Source organism: Amblyraja radiata, chromosome 35 (assembly GCF_010909765.2).
Source record: "Amblyraja radiata isolate CabotCenter1 chromosome 35, sAmbRad1.1.pri, whole genome shotgun sequence".
Classification (NCBI taxonomy): domain Eukaryota; kingdom Metazoa; phylum Chordata; class Chondrichthyes; order Rajiformes; family Rajidae; genus Amblyraja; species Amblyraja radiata.
The window spans coordinates 6,103,156-6,123,990 of NC_045990.1; the positions used below are offsets into that span (position 1 = coordinate 6,103,156).

Below are 20,835 nucleotides of genomic sequence, written 5' to 3' on the forward strand. Positions count from 1 at the left end.
ACTAGAAAAAGAGAAGCAGACTTAAAGTTTAGGGTAGACAAAAGTGCTGGAGAAACTCAGCGGGTGCGGCAGCATTTATGGAGCGAAGGAAATAGGCAACGTTTCGGGCCGAAACCCTTCTTCAGACCGAACTTAAAGTTTAGGGTGGTGGCCTTTCATCACTTCTGAAAGTTCAAAGCTTGAAACATAACTATTTTAGGCTCTCCACCGATGCTACATGACATGTTGAGTAGTTCCAGTATAGCCTGTTTTTATTTTAGTATCTGCATATTTTTACACTTGATTGATTCCAGGCACATCATGGAAAATAGGTCCTTCAACCCACCTTGTGTAGGAAGGAACTGCAGAGGCCGGTTTACACCAAAGATAGACACAAAATGCTGAAGTAACTCAGCGAGTCAGGCAGCATCTCTGGAGAAAAGGAATGGGTTGCATTTCGGATCGCAACCCTTCTTCAGACGAGGTCACACTGATCATCGATCACCCGTTCACACTAGTTCTATGTCTGAAGAAGGGTTTCGGTCCGAAACGTCGCCTATTTCCTTCGCTCCATAGATGCTGCTGCACCCGCTGAGTTTCCCCAGCAATTTTGTGTACCCTAGTTCTATGTTATCCCACTTTCACATCCACTCCCTACACACAATTAACCTACAATCCCACATGCCTTTAGGGCAGTGGTTTTTAACCTGGGGGTCATTTGGGGCTTTGCCGGAGGTCATGAAGTGGACACAAATAACATATCCATTTGTTGAGCCCATGTTTAGGACATTATTGAGGACATTACTGAGGAAGGACATTATTGCCCTAGAGGGAGTGCAGAGAAGGTTCACCAGACTGATTCCTGGGATGTCAGGACTGTCTTATGAAGAAAGACTGGATAGACTTCGTTTATACTCTCTAGAATTTAGGAGATTGAGAGGGGATCTTATAGAAACTTATAAAATTCTTAAGGGGTTGGACAGGCTAGATGCAGGAAGATTGCTCCCGATGTTGGGGAAGTCCAGGACAAGGGGTCACAGCTTAAGGATAAGGGGGAAATCCTTTAAAACCGAGATGAGAAGAACGTTTTTCACACAGAGAGTGGTGAATCTCTGGAACTCTCTGCCACAGAGGGTAGTCGAGGCCAGTTCATTGGCTATATTTAAGAGGGAGTTAGATGTGGCCCTTGTGGCTAAGGGGATCAGAGGGTATGGAGAGAAGGCAGGTACGGGATACTGAGTTGGATGATCAGCCATGATCATATTGAATGGCGGTGCAGGCTCGAAGGGCCGAATGGCCTACTCCTGCACCTAATTTCTATGTTTCTAACCTAAGAAAGATACATATAGTATTTTGTTCGCATATGCGCGTACTGGTGCCAAAAAGGTTAAGAACCGTGGCTTCAGGGTGCGGGAGGAAACCAGAGCACCCGGAGGAAACCCACGTGGTCAACGTGCAAACTCCACATGGAAATCAGGATCGAAACTCAGGTATCTGATGCTGTGACAGCTCACTCTACCAACTGTGCCGCCAAAGTTAGCTAAGCCAACAAAGTTACAGCGTAGGAAGGAACTGCAGATGCTGGGTTACACCAAAGATAGACACTAAATGCTGGAGTAACTCAGCAGGGCAGGCAGCATCTCTGGATAGAAGGAATTGCTAACATTTCAAGTCGAGACCCTTCTTCAGACTTCATGTCCGAAGAAGGGTCTCAACCCAAAACATCACCCAAAAATCTATAAAGTGTTTAAGAAGGAACTGCAGATGCTGGAAAATCGAAGAAGGGTTTCGGCCCGAAACGTTGCCTATTTCCTTCGCTCCATAGATGCTGCTGCACCCGCTGAGTTTCTCCAGCTTTTTTTGTGTACCCAAAAATCTCTCTGCCTTAGTAATATTCATTGACCTTGCCTGCACAGCCTTCTGTGGCAAATAATTCTACAGATTCACCACCCTGACTAAAGAATAGTATATGTGATATTTTTTTTGACGAAAAAAAATACACTGTGTTGAATGCTGCTAAATGCTTTATTGATTTTATTCTTCCGCCCGACTATCTCCATAGCGTGCAATTATTGAATACAATCAGAGTTAGAGTTTAAACAGTGGACACAAGCAGTCAACTGAAGCCCCAGGGAAACACCAACCATTACATATCAGAAGCAGGTTTACTCTGAGTACATGAGGTTTGAAGAAGTTACAGAAGAGGTCAACGTCACAACCTTTTGACCAAGTGGAAGCAGGGTGCATCACCAAGCTCGTACCAATGCCACGATATCAGTGTTTGAATGTTGTTAGGCTTTAACTTCTTACTGTTCTTGTTTCTGGAAGATAAAATATATATTATTATCACCAATTGCAATCAGAAGCAAGATGTGAACATTCCATCCAACATTCACTAGTGATGTACAAAGGGAGGTCAACTCTCATTAGGGGGACAAAGAACTACAGATGCTGGAAAATTGAACAAAACACAAAGTGCTGGAGGAACTCAGCAGGTCAGGCAGCATCTGTTGAGGGAAATGGACAATTGGCATTTCGGGTCGGGACTCTTCTTCAGACTTGTTCCGATTAAAAAGAATGTGGCACGAAAAACGTATTTGAACGATAGAGGGAATTTCAAAAAACTCATGTTCGGGGAGTTAAGGAAGTTAAGCAGTGGAACGTAAAAGTCGACAAAGAAGAAGGGTCTTGACCGAAAACGTCACCCATTACTTCTCTCCAGCGATGCTGCCTGTCCCACTGAGTTAATCCAGCATTTTGTGTCTACCCAAGGAAGATTAAGGATCCGCTATACACTAATGGCCCTGTCCCACAGTGCAAGTTCATTCCAAGAGCTCTCCCGAGTTAATAAAAAAAATCAAACTCGTGGTAAGCACGGAGAATGAACGTGGCGGGTACGTCAGAGCTCGGGGACGTCTCTTAGCGCTAACGGCAGGAACTCGGGAAGACTCGTGAAGATTTTTCAACATGATGAAAAATGTCCACGAGAGCCCCGAGTACCGACGAGTGGCCATTACCGTAAATCTCGAATCAGGGCAAACTCGGGAGTACTCTTGGAATTAACTCGTACCGTGGGACAGGGGTTTAAACCCTCGTTATAACGGACCATGGGGAAAGGGGGAGGTGGTGTCAGTTATTGCTGATTGCCTGCTATAACCAAGCAAGGGATTATCATTGTATAAGCAGTAGAAATAAAGTGAGTTGGTGGTTAATAAGGAGAAGGACACAAAATGCAGCAGGCCAGGCAACATCGCCAGAGAACATGGATAGGTGTGGGAAGGAACTGCAGATGTTGCTTCAAACTGAAGATGGACACAAAAAGCTGGAGTAGCTCAGCAGGTCAGGCAGCATCTCTGGAAAAAAGGAATTGGTGACATTTCGGGTCAAGACCCTTCTTAGAGTGAAAATTGCCCAACGCATCACCGGTTCCTCACTCCCCTCCATTGAGTCTGTCCAAAGCAAGCGTTGTCTGCGAAGGGTGCTCAGCATCGCCAAGGACTGCTCTCACCCCAACCACGGACTGTTTACCCTCCTACCATCCGGGAGGCGCTACAGGTCTCTCCATTGCCGGACCAGCAGGTCCAGGAACAGCTTCTTCCCTGCGGCTGTTACACTACTCAACACTGTACCAATCACCCCCCCCCCCCCCCCCCGGACACTCCTCCCACCAGGAAAAAAATTCTATGACTGTATGCACGTAAATAGTTTTATTTATTGCTCATATTTATGTCGCTCTTCTATAGAGATGCTAACTGCATTTCGTTGTCTCTGTACTGTACACTGCACAATGACAATAAACTTGAATCTGAATCGGAATCTTCAGCCCGAGGGTCAGGGGAGAGGGGAATGGGACATAGACGGTGATATAGAGAGAGATATATCACTCTGTAGCCTGTAGTGGGCGCTGCTCTGGCAGCAGCCATGTCATGCAGCTCGTCAGTTTTTCAACCTTTTTTTATTTTTTTAGTATGTTTTAAAGTCTGTATTTAATGTTTCTTCGTGTGTTTGTGTGGGGGGTGGTGTGGGGGGGTGAGGGGGAAACCGCTTCGGTCGCCTCCTCACGTGGAGAGGCGAGTTTTTCCAGGTCGCCTCCCCCGTGGCCTAACATCAAGGATCGACGCGGCCTTTCCCGGAGACGCGCCCGGCGGGCGCAGCGTGGACTCTCGGCGTGGAGCGGGTGAGCCCTCGCTGGGGCTCGCTGGAGGGGAGCGCTCCGTTTCGCTGGCCCGGGGCAGCCGGCAGCCTGAAGTCGCGGCCTGAAGTCGCGGTCTGCAGAGCTCCAGCTGGTGCGGCATCTACAGCCCGGGATCTCACGTTGGGGACCCGGGGGAAGAAGAAGCCATCACTGCCGGCCCGCGGCCGACTTCTACCGCGGGTCCGGCATGGACTTACCATCACCCCTGGAGGGGAGCTTCGACCGCCGGCCCTGCAGTCTACGGTGCTTCTGGCTGCGGCGGGGACTTTAAATCTAGACCGCCGGCCTGCGGCCTACAACAACTTAAAGCCGCGGTCTCCGGTGAGGAAGAGCCGATCCTGGACTGACTCTGGACTCTGGTCCTGACCACGGGGGGGAAATGGAGGAGGACTGGCCAAATTTTGTGCCTTCCACCACAGTGATGAATGCTGTGGTGGATGTTTGTGTTACAGTTTTATTGTGGTTGTGTGTTCTTTATTATTGTATCGCTGCAGACAACCCAAATTTCCACCAGCCTGGCTGTGTGGCAATAAATTATATCTAATCTATATCTAATCTAATCTAAATTATATCTAATATAGAACATAATAATGAAAGATATCCAAGGCAGGGTATAAGTAAAAGCATATTATGTGAACCATGATTTTGTTTTAATAGAATGCTCACCAATTGTTTTGACGACAGTCACATTACTAGTCTCCTGTCCGCCACTTATCGATTGGCTGTGATGGAACACCAAACAGATTCATTGTAAAGTGGTGAACAGCATTACATAAACAAGCACGTAAAATGGACTTAGAGTTACTAATTGCGGTGGGCAGGTTTCCTCCTACTGAAAGTAGTTGGTCGGAGCTCAGACACTGCACCTGATGCTTAAACCAGCATCAGTTCCCCAAACGCTTGGCTCGAAAATTAACATCATTCTAAACTTGATTCAGCCAGTTCAAAGGGCAGCTGATTTTTGGTTCTTGGCCCTCCAAAATATTCCAAATGGAATTTAAATTGGAGGTGGTACCTCATGGTGGTACCCCATATCCCCCACACCTCTCTCCCCCTCCCCCACCCCTCTCTCCCCCCCCTCTCCATCTCCCTCCCCTCACCCCTCCTGTTGAGCTGCTGACTCATAGCACCAGGGACACAGGTTCAATCCTGACCCCCCCCCCCCCCTTACAGTGCTGTCTACGTGGAGTTTGCATGTTCTCCGTGTGTGACTGCTTGGGTTTCCTCCCACATCCCAAAGTCGTGCGGGCATGTAAGCTAATTGGCTTGGTTTATATTCTCTAAATGGTAAATGGGCCACAGAGCTGTACAGAACAGAACAGAAACAGGCCCTTTGACCCATCTTGTCAATGCTGACCCGCTTGCCGTTCAGGACCAATCCCATTTTATAAATTCATGGTGACAGGAGCAGAATTCGGCCATTCGGCCCATCAAGTCTACTCGGCCATTCAATCATGGCTGATCTATCTCTCTGTATCAACCACATTCTCCTGCCTTCGCCCCATAACCCCCGACACTTGTATGAATCAAGAATCTATCTATCTCTGCCTTAAAAATATCCATTGGATGTGGTGCATGTCCCTTTAAACCCCTCATGTCCATGTATCTTTCCCCAATGTCTTTTGAAAGTTAAAGTGTTTGAACTCACGTCGACACCCAACACAGTCTCTGTGTTGACACCCAATAATTTGCTGAATGTGCAACATGAACAGTTAATGATCTAACCTCGGAAGGGGTAACCAACCTGAAACCAGATCCTTGAAGGAGCTCTCTATAGGTGGCAATTTCCTTCTCAAGTTGCATCTTTATGTTGAGGAGTTCAGAATATTCCTTAGTTTTCATCGCCACGTCATTCCTTAGATTGCCGAGCTCCATTTCGAGGCTGGAGATGGACATCGTCAACCTGCTAAGTTGCCCGGCATAATTATCTTGAATGCCTGCAACAGAGGTTTCGAGAGAGAAGACCTGCCAAATGGATTAAAAAGGGAGTTTTATTCCACCGATCATTGTAAAGACATTGGCCAGTATTATATTAATGTAGATCTGCTGTATCAGGGGTGACTGATATGGACCTTCACACAAACCAACCTCCCTTCCATCGACACCTCATGCTTGTTCGACAAGGCATCCAGTCAAAGCAAAAACTATGCATGTTTACACTCATGCCATCCACAGTGTACAGATAAAGGATAAAAGGAACAATATTTAGTTGAAGATAAAGACCGATTATTTGTGGAATTCCCTGCCACAGTGGGCAGTGGAGGCCAAATCACTGGATGGATTTAAGAGAGAGCTCTAGGGGCTAGTGGAATCAAGGAATATGGGGAGAAGGCAGGCACGGGTTATTGATTGGGGACGATCAGCCATGATCACAATGAATGGCGGTGCTGGCTCAAAGGGCCGAATGGCCTCCTCCTGCGCCTATTTTCTATGTAAAATAGTACAAAGTTCTCCAATGAGGCAGATGGGAGATCAGGACCGCACTCTAGCTGGTGAGAGGACGGTTCAGTTGCTTGATAACAGCTGGGAAGAAACTGTCCCTGAATCTGGAGGTATGCATTTTCTAACTTCTGTAACTCTTGCCTGATGGGAGAGGGGAGAGACGAGGTGAGAAGGGTCCTTGGTTATGCTGATGGCCTTGCTGAGGCAGCATGAAAGGTAGACGGGCTCAACGGAAAGGGGAGTTGGTTTGTGTGATGATCTGGGCTGCATACACAACTCTTTGCAAGCACTGCTGTATCTCACTTCTAGGCATGGAGTTTGATCTCCGAACTCCAAAACTAAACTACAATGCCGAGAACTATATTCAGCACTTTGTATCTTCCCCTTTATTGCACTCGAGTTCGACTTGGCTGTAGTTATGTATAGTATTATCTGACCTGATCGGATAGCATACAAAAAAAAAAAAAAAGCTTTTCACTGTACCTCGGTACATGTGACATTAATCAACCTAAACATCAAACTAAATCTTGTAAGCATCTCCAATTGAACTCACAGCACTGCAGAGGGAATCGTACTCGGTCTGAAGAGCTTGCCATTGCCGTTTTAATTCCGTGAGCTGCAGTTTTGCACCTTCTGCAGCCTCGTTGACTTGAACGGCCGCAACTGTTTGTGTTTGGACCTTGGATTAGAGGGAAAGTTGCACTAAAAATTACAAAGTATTCACAAATCCAGATCCCTGGACACAAATATAGCGACAACATGCAGCATCATAGGTTCTCGGAGCTGAATTAAGCCATTCGGCCCATCAAGTCCCAATCCCTCTCAACCCCATTCTCCTGCCTTCTCCCCATAACTCCCGACACCCATACTAGTCAAGAATCTATCTATCTCTACCTTAAAAATTGACGTGGCCTCCACAGCAGTCTGTGGCAATTAATTCCAGTTTCACCACCCTCTGACTGAAGAAATTCCTCCTCATCTCCTTCCCAAAGGAACGTCCTTTTATTCTGAGGCTTCGGCCTCTAGTCCTGGACTTTCCCACTCGTGGAAACATCCCCTCCACATCCACTCTACCCAGGTCTTTCACTATCGGGTAAGTTTCAATGAGGTCCCCCCCGCATCCTTCTGAACTCCAGCGAGTACTAGCCCAGTGTCGTCAATTCAAGTATTTCCCAAATCTTTTTCTATTGGGGCCTACAGTTTTTTTGTTAATTTGATTGAGCGTAGGATTAGAGATCACAATAGCTGTTAAACTGAGCATCGCAGACTTTAAAGAGATTTCTTTATTTTTTTTTCTTTAAATGAGTCATCATCTAATTTGGATTCAGTAAAGTCCAAATTTCATCCCTATTTTCTTAAGCTGCCCTGCAATATGCCAAGAGCCAGGAGTCATTCATTCCAGCTGATAGATTTAGCTGGGCTATTTCATTCACCATTCAGTGCACTCAAAGGGTCTCTGTCTGAAAAAGCAAACGCACCTGAGACTCATACCAGGTTTTCATGGCATCTTGATTGGCCTTGCAAGAGGCTTCATGTTTTGCTCGCATGTCGGCCAGTAGTTTACTCAGGTCAGTTGCATCAGAACTATCCACTTGCACACTGACAGTCCCAGCAACTTGCTGCCTTAAGACAACCAGCTCCTGCATAAACAAAGCATCACAAACATTATGGCATTTTCTCTTGTTGAACATGTACAAAACTATGATGAGCCTCCGTCCCTCTTCCCATCCTGAACCACTTTCAGAAGAAGGGTCCTGACCCAAAACGTCACCTATACATGTTCTCCAAAGATGCTGCCTGACCAGCTGATTTACTCAAGCACTTTGTGCCTTTTTTTATCGTTTAGTAAATGTAATCAATAATCAATAGAGGATCAAAGCAAAGCCAAAAGTTCTTTCAAACCAATATTTTCTATCTCAGGAATGAACTGAACATTATTTTCTTAATTATAGGATATGTCGCTCTGAACGTTAATTTTTTGATGGTGATGCCTTATTGGCATGGAGTCTCATCCTGGACTGTTCCGGCCATTGGTTATTCGGTAGAAAAGTCCAGTGACAACAAAGGCAAAACCAAAATATAGTTCCATCTCAGGAAGGTGCGTAACTCGAACAAATTGGAGAGTAGAGATAGCATCATTAAACGCAAATCCCTCAGCAGTAGAGTTGCTGCCTCACAGCCACAGAGACCCAGTCTCAAACCTGACCTCAGATGCTGTCTGTGCAGAGTTTGCACGTTCTCCCCACGACCTCGTGGGTTTTCTCTGGGCGCTCTGGTTTCCTCCCACATCCCAAAGACACGCGGGTTTGTAGGTTAATTGGCCCTCTGTGAACTTCCCCGAGTGTGTCGGGAATGGATAGGAGTGTGGGATGACATCGGATGGAAGATGCATACCAAATCTCATTGCATTTTTGTGCAATGACAATAAAATATATTATTATTATTATTATTATAACATCCAATTAGTGTGTACGGGTGATTGATGGTGGGCAAGCACTCGGTGGGTTTTATCTTTAAAATTATGAACGGAAATAATTATGAATAAAGTGATGAGAAAGTAGGGTAACATAGAAAAAGTTTGAACGGGTCATTGATGGTCAGCATGGACTCGATGGGCCGAAGATCCATTTCTATGCTTTATCTTCTGAGTTATGAATAACAATAGAAATGAATCCTGAATTGGGTTTTAATAGATGAGCTTTGTGTTAGTCTCCTCCTCTTTGAAGTAAACAGGGGCTATGTCTACAAGGATTAGGAATGAAGATTTATGAGGATGTTGCCAGGGCTAGAGGCTCTGAGCTATAGGCAGAGGTTGAGTAGGCTGGGACTCTATTCCTTGGAGCGCAGGAGGATGAGGGGGTGATCTTATAGAGGTGTATAAAATCATGAGAGGAATAGATCGGGCATGAAATTTCATTCAGACCAAAAGATCTGAATGACAATAAAGGATACTTTGACGTTTTGACATGCACGGAATCCCTTCCCCAGAGTAGGTGAATTGAGGACCAGAGGACATAGGTTTAAGGTGAAGGGGAAAAGATTTAATAGGAATCTTTTCATACATAGGATGTTGGGTGTATGGAATAAGCTGCCAGAGAGGGTAGTTGAGGCTGGGACTATCCCAACGTTTAAGAAACAGTTGGCCAGGTACATGGATAGGACAGGTTTGGAGTGATATGGACCAAACATGGGCAGATGGGACTAGTATAGTTGGGACATGTTGGGTGGTGTGGGCAAGTTGGGCCGAAGGGCCTGTTTCCACACTGTATCACTCTGACTAAAACCTCTAAAGGAGTGAATGCCAAACGTGAATACCATACCTCTTCATGGTTCTTCCTCAGATACACCATTTCTTCTTGCGTAGCTGTCATATCACCTTCCATGTCCTTACAATTGCGTATATATTCCTCCTTCATTGCTTTGAGATCCATTATATCACCCTCCACCATCTGCCTGGTGTTAAATTCATTTTCATATCTGAATTGAAGATGTAGAGAATAGGGACGTTGTTTAAATTGTACATGAATGAAAGGTACATTGAGCTCAAGGTAACAAAACTGTGCAATTTGGGGGGGACTGCAGTTCATTGTCAATTGAGGCCCAAGTATAGACAACAAAACAATATATTTTTTAAGTTAAATATGTACAGTATTAACCATTTCATTATACTATCAGCCCTAGTATTATCTATTGTGTGTGTGGGTAGGAATTTGATAGGTGTAATAGTGGCGTTGAAGAGGCTTTTAGATAGGCACATGGATATGTAGTGAAGAGAGGGATATCGATCACATGCGGGCAGACGATGTCTTGATATTGGCATCATGTTCAGCAAAGGCATTGCGGGCCAAAGACCTGTTCCTATGCAGGAAGGAACTGCAGATGCTGGTTTACACCGAAGATAGACACAAAAAGCTGGCGAAGCTCAACGGGACAGGCAGCATCTGTGGAGAGAAGGAATGGGTGACGCTTCAGGGCAAGACCCTTCTTCAGACTAGATTAGGGGGTATTAGCTATAGGGAGAAGTTGGATAGACTTGGATTGTTTTATCCGGCATGCCGAAGGTTTCAGGAAGACCTGGTGGACATAAATACAATTACGAGGGGCTTAGATAGCGTGGACAGTCGGAAGACCTTTTTCGCAGGATAGAAAAATCAAATACCCAAGGGTGTTGTTTAAAGCTAGGATGTTGCACCCTTTATCCTATATCCGTACCCTGTGGACCACTTGATTGTAATTGCCCAGTCCCACTGTACATGCTCATGCAAGAGCTCTCCCGAGTTTAAAAAATCAAACTCGTGGTAACTTAGTGGCTCATAACGCTAACGGCAGGTACTCGGGAAACGCGGTAAGCTCGTGAAGATTTTTAAAGATGTTGAAAAATGTCCACGAGAGCCCCGAGTACCTATGAGCGGCTATTACCATAAATCTCCGAGTTCGAATCAGGGGAAACACGGGAGAACTCTTGAATGAACTCGGACAGTGGGCTTTAACCATGAGTCGTCTTTTCTTTGACTGGATAACATTCAAACAAAAGCTTTTCTCTGTACCTCGATACATGTGACAATAATAAACTAAATGAAAGAAAAACCATGAAGGAACTTTGCAGATGCGTAATAAACAGCAAATTATGTATAAGCACCGTAATATACTCAATGACTATCAGAATTCCCATATTGTCCATTACACTGGCACGCCCATGGGAAATAAACTGATGTTGTTAATGGTGTCACATTTTTATTTGGAAGCCCCGTAATTTAAAATGTGGCTGCATTTCTGTACACATCAACAAATGGCTCACGCACTTAGACTGGAAGTCTCTCGCAGCCAGGCTTGCATTATCAAGGTCCAGGGCCACACGGGCATTTGCAAGGTGAACTTTCAAGATCTGGAGGCAAAATCAGAATGAGTTACCCATGAGAACGTGCAGTCGAGTTGCTACAGTTTACGATAAGATAAAGTAAGTATGTAAGTTTATTGGCCAAGTATTCACATACAAGGAATTTGCCTTGGTGCTCCACCCACAAGTAACAACATGACATGCAGTGACAGTTACGAATGACTCAGAAAACACTAAACATTAATAATAATAAAACATTAATGATCAAGCATGTGAACCAACAAAATACCAGATCAAAGGGAGGCTACAGATTTTTTGCTTTTGAGTAGAGCAACTACTCGTGGATAAAAACTGTTTTTATGTCTGGCTGTGGCAGCTTTGACAATCCGGAGTCGCCTTCCAGAGGGAAGTGATTCTAAGAGTTTGTGGCCAGGGTGAGAGGGGTCAGAGGTGATCTTACCCGCTCGCTTCCTGGCCCCTGCAGTGTACAGTTCATTAATGGAGGGAAGGTTGCAGCCAAGAACCTTCTCAGCTGATCAATTTATGTTTGCAGCGGTAATTTGTTCCCTTGGTTCCGGTGGGTCACTGCCGTTTGCAGCGCAGTGGAATAGTGAGAGGCCTGGATAGAGTGGATGTGGAGAGGATGCTTCCACTAGTGGGAGAGTCTAGGACTAGAGATCATAGCCTCAGAATTAAAGGATGTTCTTTTAGGAAGGAGATGGAGGAATTTCTTTAGTCAGAGGTTGATGAATCTGTGGGAATTCTTTGCCACAGAAGGCTGTGGAGGCCCCAAGTCAGTGGATATTTTTAAGGTGGAGACTCTTGTTCAGTACAGGTGTCAGAGGTTATGGGGATATGTCATGCAAAGAGCAGCAGTTTGAAACCACTTTAGGAATACTTTGAAAGAGCCAAGTTATCATAATTTAAAACCACTGAAACATTAACACTTTTGAGGTGTTGCAAAATTGAGCATGAATTGAAAGTCATCGACTGTCATTTCTTTTGGTCAAGGAAATGGCAATAACATCATAAAGCTGTCTGCGGATCAGATTAAAGCTTCTTCATCACCAGTGCTCCTGTTAGATCAAATTTCACAACTGGAGCTTCAAGTTTGACAGCATTCTTGGTTCAAAGGACCTCGTTCTCCTGACTGTTTAAGAAAGAACTGCAGATGCTGGAAAAATCGAAGGCAGATACTATGGAACAGTATCCCTCTTCCCATCAGAACTGCTCCCTCCATCACCTCTTTTAAGTCTAAACTTAAAACTTATTTCTACTCTCAAGCCTTTCTTGAGGTCCTCTGAGGGAGCGCTATGTATGTATTGTTAGATCTATGTACCACTGTATGAAGCATGTTAGTACCTGCACTGATGTAAAGCACTTTGGTCAACGAGAGTTGTTTTTAAATGTGCTATAGAAATAAAATTGACTTGACAAAAATGCTGGAGAAACTCAGCGGGTGAGGCAGCATCTATGGAGCGAAGGAAAAGGTGATCTACATCTATTCCTTCGCTCCATAGATGCTGCCTCACCCGCTGAGTTCCCCCAGCATTTTTATCTACCTTCGTTCTCCTGGCTTGTCAACCTGAATGCTAAAAGGACAGAGATTTCTAAAGCTGCTCCCTCTCCTTCTATCCATTTTGCTCATAGGTCTGAACAAGATGAAAGGCTTTAATTAATTCTGTGAAGTAATACAATTATCTAATCCTAATAAACAACCAAAAGCAACCAGTGCAAGAACTATCAGATTGGAGAGAGTTTCAACCTTGTTTGGCCGAGGCCAGACACCCCACCCCCTCCCTCCCTCCCCCACCTTATTTGCTCCTCCTAGGCATACATTCCATAATTCCACACCATCAAATTAAGTCTGACGCCACTTCGATAAATGCAAGAACATTTTGAGCATTATTAACATTTTAAAGTCCACACTTCAAAACAGCAACAGAGAGCTAAGCAGAGCAAAATTAAATTGGATATGTAGGAAGGAACTGCAGGTGCTGGTTTATACCGAGGATAGACACAAAGCGCTTGAGTAACTCCAGGAGACAGGCAGCATCCCTAAGAATGTGTAACCTTTCGTCTCTGAAGAAGGGTTCCAACCCGGCACGTCACCCACCCTTTTGCTCCAGATATGCTGCCCAAAGATCTTAAGCAGAGATGCTGCCTGACCCGCTGAGTTATTCCAGCACTCCGTGCTTAAAATCAAATTGGAGGCAAATTGCACAATTCTGAAAGAAATGTAGAGCCGAGCCCTGTCCCACGGTACGAGTTCATTCCAAGAGTTCTCCCGAGTTTGCCCGGATTCGAACTCGGAGATTTCAGTGGACTCGGGGCTCTCGTGGACATTTTTCATCATGTTGAAAAATCTTCACGAATCTTCCCGTGCTTACCTGCCGTTAGCGAGTCTTCCCGAGTACCTGCCGTTAGCGTTACGAGCCGCTAAGAGACGTCCCCGAGCTCCGACGTACCCGCTACGTTCATTCTCCGTGCTTACCACGAGTTTGATTTTTTTCTAACTCGGGAGAGCTCTTGGAATGAACTCGTACCGTGGGACAGGGCTTTAAACCCTGCAAAGGGTTATCTTAGAATAAAGGGGAGGTCATTTAAGACTGAGGTGAGAAAAAACTTTTTCACCCAGAGAGTTGTGAATTTATGGAATTCCCTGCCACAGAGGGCAGTGGAGGCCAAGTCACTGGATGGATTTAAGAGAGAGTTAGATAGAGCTCTAGGGGCTAGTGGAGTCAAGGGATATGGGGAGAAGGCAGACATGGGTTATTGATAGGGGACGATCAGCCATGATCACAATGAATGGCGATGCTGGCTCAAGGGGGCCGAATGGCCTCCTCCTGCACCTATTTCTATGTTTCTATCTAAAACAAAACAACATATTGAGCATCGTGGTAAGAAAGTGATGCAAGGAATGGGAAGTAGTGATGAGTCAAGAGTGAAGAGTGTTTTATTGTCATATGTCCCAGATAGAACATAGAAACATAGAAATTAGGTGCAGGAGTAGGCCATTCGGCCCTTCGAGCCTGCACCGCCATTCAATATGATCATGGCTGATCATCCAACTCAGTATCCCGTACCTGCCTTCTCTCCATACCCTCTGATCCCCTTAGCCACAAGGGCCACATCTAACTCCCTCTTAAATATAGCCAATGAACTGGCCTCAACTATCTTCTGTGGCAGAGAATTCCACAGATTCACCACTCTCTGTGTGAAAAATGTTTTCCTCATCTCGGTCCTAAAAGGATTTCCCCCTTATCCTTAAGCTGTGACCCTTTGTCCTGGACTTCCCCAACATCGGGAGCAATCCTCCTGCATCTAGCCTGTCCAACCCCTTAAGAATTTTATAAGTTTCTATAAGATCCCCTCTCAATCTCCTAAATTCTAGAGAGTATAAACCAAGTCTATCCAGTCTTTCTTCATAAGACAGTCCTGACATCCCAGGAATCAGTCTGGTGAACCTTCTCTGCACTCCCTCTATGGCAATAATGTCCTTCCTCAGATTTGGAGACGAAAACTGTACGCAATACTCCAGGTGTGGTCTCACCAAGACCGTGTACAACTGCAGTAGAACCTCCCTGCTCCTATACTCAAATCCCTTTGCTATGAAAGCTAACAAGGCGTGTTCTTACAAAGGTCGACTCTTACCTGATCTCTGATGGGCTTGATGATTGCATCGTAGGCAGCATAGTCAATGGGCTTCAAGGCTGTGCCGACTTGGAACGCTCTCAGCTTCACTTCCAACTCTGTGTTTGCTTTTTCCAGACTCCTGACCTTCTCCAGATAGATAGCCAATCTATCGTTGAGGGTAATCATGGTGTGTTTCTCATTGCCAATCAGCCCCCCTGCCCCTCCCATTAATGAGGAGCTTGCACTGCAGGAACTTGATGAGAAGCTGCCTGCCGCTGACATCCCACCACCACCGCCGCCTCCAAATGCATACCCACTACTACCACCACTGCCGCCTCCAAATCCATACCCAATACTACTGCCGCTTCCAATTGAGAACCCACTGCCCCCAAATGAACCACCCGTGGACCTTCTGAAGCTTCCACTACCCCCACCTCCTGAGGACTGCCGCTGAGAGAAGCTAGTGGATTGGCGATGCATGATCGCTGCGCTAGATTATACCAGAAGGCAAAAAGTGGAACTCTGACTCACTACCTCGGAGGACGGCGCTGTTGAGTTGGGAAGTCTACCGATCTCTCAACCGTGCCGTTCACCTGCCTTCTCCACCAGCTTTTATGGCCCAGAAGATACAGGTGCTCCACCCCTCCCCTCCAATCTCATTGGACTCCAACGATCACCTTCCTCAAAACTGACTGCCAAAAAAAAAAAAAAAGACCAACCCCTCCCCTTGCTTTGCTGCTTCGGTTTGCAAGTGCTGACAGGCACCTTTTGTTGTACCATCAATCAGTTTCAATAAATGTATCTTGATGGGTGGTGGCTGGGGAGGGGAGAGCTTGTGGGATGATTCCATAGTCCCAGTATTCCCACAGATCTGTCTCACATGCCCAATACTTCCAATCACTGCCACACCCCACCCCCATTGATCCTACCACACCTCCCCCCTCATTCTCACCCTCTCAGTATCCTCAGCTCTTCACACCCTTCCCTCTCCTAACAATCCTCTCCACTCCCTTCCCTCTCCATACCCTCTCCACACTCACCCCTCCGATCCTTCCCACGTGAGAGGGGAATTATTGAATTGGAGTCTGAGCGGCAACGTTTTCACACAGAGATCTGGGATGAGCTGCTGGGGCAGAAATTATAAGGCAGAGATAAGACTTTTTGCCTTCCATCACAGCGAGGAGGTGTCTGGAAATTCACTGTGATGAATGTTTGTGTTAAATTGTGTTAATTGTATGTTTTGATGCATTTTACCCTCATGACTGCATGGTACAACATCTCGTTCAAACTTGTTTGAATGACAAGAAAGGAAATCCAATTCAATTCAATTCAAAAGACACCTGGACAGGTACATGATACAAGGTTTAGAGGGATACAGGTGAAACACGGGTAGGTGGGAGTAGTGTAGATTGGACACCTAGTCTAGTAAGTGTTCGGCACGGACTAGAAGGGTCGAGATGGCCTGTTTCCGTGCTGTGATTGTTATATGGTTATATGTTATATGGTTATGGATGGGCAAGCTGATGGGGCGTTTATAGAGGGGGGGGGGAGAGGAGTCAGTCTCAGTCTACCCCACGACAGAAGGGGGAGAAGTTGTACAGTTTGATAGCCAAAGGGAAGAAGGATCACCTGTGGCGTTCTGTGCTGCATCTTGGTGGAACCAGTCTGTTGCTGAAGGTGTTCCTCAGGTTGACCAGTGTGTCATGGAGGGGGTGAGCTGTATTGTCCAGGATATTGTCCCATCTTCGGAAAAAATGGGACATTGGTGGACTTTCTTTACAATGGCATCAATATCCTGAGTTGGTGACTCCCTCCATACCAGCCTGTCAATGAAGACAGGTTTGTTATTACAAAATTCTTTAAGGATTGGACAGGCTAGATGCGGAAAAAATGTTCTCCATGTTGGGGGAATCCAGAATCAGGGGTCACAGTTTAAGAATAAGCAAACCATTTAGTACTGAGATGAGAAAAAACCTTTTCACCCAGAGAGTTGTGAATCTGTGGAATTCTCTGCCACAGAAGGCAGTGGAGGCCAAATCACTGGATGTTTTCAAGAGAGAGTTAGATTCAGCTCTTGGGGCTAAAGGAATTAAGGGATATGGGGAGAAAGCAGGAACGGGGTACTGATTCTGGATGATCAGCCATGATCATATTGAATGGCGGTGCTGGGTCAAAGTGCCAAATGGCTCACCTATTTTTCTATGTTTCTACGTTTCTAAGTGATTCAGCTTTGAACAAGTGTTTGCAAAGAGTCAGCAGTTTGGTGACTTTTTCCCATTTACAAGGTAGATCACAATTCACTCTATCTTCCCTCTTTCCCCCGCTTGGGTTCGCACACACACTATATTGAAAAACAAATGCAAATATATAAATTGTGTGTTAGCCTTTGGGCTGGATTAATTTAAGAACATTACTTAATCGTCTAATTCCAAAGAAGAATTAGCTTTTGTTCTGTCTCGACAGGTTTTTAGTGCAAGTTTTACCAAGCCCAGAACGGTGAATCCTAGCCTAAGGTGTCAGTAAATAACTCTTCCAGTTGCCTAAAAATAACAAGAGAAACATTTCAAAGCCCAGATTCTGAGTGCATCAATCAACATCAGCTGGAGTTACTAACTTGGCTGAGAACAGAGGGTGGGATGTTACGATGCTGTCAGTAATTGAATGATAAGCAGATATTTTCCTTCACTCAAAAAGCTGGTGTGAAGGAGTAAACTGTAGAGAAAGAGTGAAATCAGTCTGAAGGTGGGCTAGAAATGCTGGAGAAACTCAGCGTGTGAGGCAGCATCTATGGAGAGAAGGAATAGGCGATGTTTCGGGTCAAGACCCTGAACGTCACCTATTCCTTCGCTCCATCAATGCTGTCTCACCCACTGAGTTTCTCCAGCATTTTTTGTCCACCTTCGACTGTTCCAGCATCTGCAGTTCTTTCGTAAACAAATCAGCCTGAAGATGGGTCTCGACCCGAAAGCTTTTTGTGTCTTTCTTTTTGCTGCCATGCGCTCCAATAATCCCCTTCCAAAATGCTCAGAGGTCCCGATGGTTTGGCATCTGACTCGCTGAATGCCGAATCTTCACGATTTCTGTAACTCACCCGGCATCTGTTCCCTGGCAACCTTTAAACTCACAGGGAATCAACAGAGAGTTAGCTCTTAGGGATAAAGGAATCAAGGAATATGGGGGGAAAGGACAGAATGGGGTTTTAGAAGATCAGCCATGATCATATTGAATGGCGGTGCTGTCTCAAAGGGCCGAATGGCCTACTCCTGCACCTATTTTTCTATGTTTCTATGACTAAGTCATTCACACCCTTTCAACTCACCGAGTTCTGCTTCATGAGCTCCTTGTAAACTTACAGAGAAAATTCATTATATTATTGTTGAACGTAAAAAAGTAGCACTAATAGGTGTTGAATATTAGAGTATTAGGTGCAAAAAGAATATCAATTGGAGTTAATCCAAAATCTACCAGTACAGCATTACTGCAGCAGAATTTCACAAAGTCTCACTGTATCACTTCCTCCATAACTTTCTTTGTAAGCATTATGCAAAAACACTTTGCCTATGATGCCTACGTTTCACAAACTAGAATTGTGCAATGCACAGGTGATATATTTGAGGGTGGAATTAAGTAGTTGGTAAGTTACCGTGCTAACAGCCAGAGTTCTGATCTACTGGTTCAAACACAAATTCCACTCCCATCATGGAAGTTGGGGAATTAAATGAGAATGGAACTAAATTAATATTGACGAACATTCTGGACTGTAAAATCCCATCTGGTTTCATAAGTGCCCTTTAGGGAAGAAAATCAACTGGTCCCACCGAGTGAGCTCCATGTAACTCCAGACTCCGCTGTTTATTATGAGAGTTATCAGACAGATAGTGAGAGTCTTTGTTCACAGTTGACAATGGCTTGGACGGATGATACATGCCGATATTACTCATGATGTTCGCACCCTGTGAATGATTGAACAAATAAAAAATAAATTTGAATGGACGGTGCATGTTTGCAAATTCCCTGTGAAAATTTCCACACAACATGTGTGAAAATTTCCATCCAAAATCATCAGCACTCCCCTTCCATCAATAGAATCACTCCATCACAAACGGTTCATGTCAAGGGTGAAGAAAATCATCTCTGATCCCTCCCACCCAGCTCACCACATCTTCCACCTGCTGCCATCAGGAAGGCGCTACAGCTCACTGCCCGCCAAGACATCTCGATTTAAAAACAGTTTTTACCCACACGCAATCCGAATTCTGAACACACTATGATAACAGCACATATCCTCCCCATGCATGTACTGTATATTGTATGATGTTGTGTTTTATGTTATGTTTGACGGGAATCAGCCTACCTTGTAACATCCTGTACTGAACCTGAATTCCACCAGCTTGACTGTGTGGTCATTAAATAATCTAATCTAATCTAATCTAATTTGATGTTGTTAAAAAGGACCTACGTTAACAAGTTAGAGATTGGTTCGAAAAGAGTGCTGGAGTAACTCCATGGGGTCGCGCAGCATTCCTGGAGAACACGAACAGGTGACGTTTCAGGTCGGGATTCTTCTTCAGACCTAAAGTGCTGGAGTAACTCTGCATTTCAGGCAGCATCTCTGGAGAGCATGGATAGGTGTCATTTCTGGGCAGGACCCTTCTTCAGATACAATGAGCTGGAATAACTCAGTGGGTCAGGTAGCATCTCTGGAGAACATGGATGGGTAACGTTTTGGGTTGGGATCCTTCTTCAAAGGAAATTAATCACACTGAGTTCTTGGTTTACATGTCCATCCAGGGCATTTCTTCTTTCCCTGCTCCCATCCAGCAGAGGGCACAAAAGCTTGAAAACACACACCACCAGACTCAGGAACAGCCTCTTCCCCTCTGTTATCAGGCTTGTGAATGGTCCTTCCATAAGATAGGGTGCTGTCCGATTCACCTCTATCCCATTGCGGTCATAGACTTTGTCTATGGGACTGATGCTGAGAACTATATAGAAACATAGAAACATAGAAAATAGGTGCAGGAGGAGGCCATTTGCCCCTTTTCGAGCAAGCACCGCCATTCATTGTGATCATGGCTGATCGTCCCTTATCAATAACTCATGCCTGCCTTCTCCCCATATCCCTTGATTCCACTAGCCCCTAGAGCTCTATCTAACTCTCTCTTAAATCCATCCAGTGATTTGGCCTCCACTGCCCTCTGTGGCAGGGAATTCCACAAATTCACAACTGTCTGGGTGAAAAAGTTTTTTCTCACCTCAGTCTTAAATGGCCTCCCCTTTATTGTTCCATCTATTGTGCTTGAGTTTGACTTAATTGTATTTATGTATAGTATTACCTGACCCATTTGGATGGCATGCAAAACACAGCCTTTCACTGTACCTCGGTACTCTGGACAATAATGGACCTAACTCTAAACTTACATGGTAAAGTCGAACTACGCAGACATACACTTCAAGGATTGTACACTAGTTCCTTGGTGGGCTGAAATCTTGCCATTAACAGATGGCATATATCACAAAGGAAATCTCACAGTATAAACAGCCTGGGGATATTTTCAATAGTGTTTCCCAAATGCGATTAAGGCTAATGGCTCATTTTTTGAAGATGGCAACACTGCCAATATCACATGGTCACAATAGTGGCAGCATCTCTGCATCTTCTATGTGGCTTCAAATACCAAATGCCTAAGATTTTCCATGGTGGGTAAGCCTGTACTGTACTGTAGCTGGATACTGTTGGCAGCCA

The 20,835-nt window shown here is 45.1% G+C and overlaps 1 protein-coding gene across 1 annotated transcript; it reads right to left on the minus strand.

Moving 5' to 3' along the window:
- Positions 1–1,985: 1,985 nt before the first annotated feature.
- LOC116991800 (keratin, type 1 cytoskeletal 11-like) lies at positions 1,986–15,633 on the minus strand. The gene is made up of 8 exons (XM_033050746.1): positions 15,108–15,633; positions 11,419–11,501; positions 9,937–10,093; positions 8,095–8,256; positions 7,170–7,295; positions 5,919–6,139; positions 4,841–4,896; positions 1,986–2,300 (listed from the first exon to the last, which is right to left on the minus strand). Exons 1-8 carry the CDS (start codon positions 15,567–15,569, stop codon positions 2,278–2,280), a joined length of 1,290 nt encoding a protein of 429 aa, XP_032906637.1. The 5' UTR covers positions 15,570–15,633; the 3' UTR covers positions 1,986–2,277.
- Between the last annotated feature and the right edge of the window lie 5,202 nt (positions 15,634–20,835).

Excerpts from the sequence above, each read along its gene's own strand:
- LOC116991800 (XM_033050746.1), bottom strand. The coding sequence starts at position 15,569 with ATGCATCGCCAATCCACTAGCTTCTCTCAGCGGCAGTCCTCAGGAGGT. Across the intron at positions 8,257-9,936 it reads TGAGGAAGAACCATGAAGAG|GAGCTGGTTGTCTTAAGGCA; the intron begins GTATGGTATTCA and ends TTGTTTATGCAG. Across the intron at positions 6,140-7,169 it reads ACGATTCCCTCTGCAGTGCT|GTCTTCTCTCTCGAAACCTC; the intron begins GTGAGTTCAATT and ends TCCATTTGGCAG.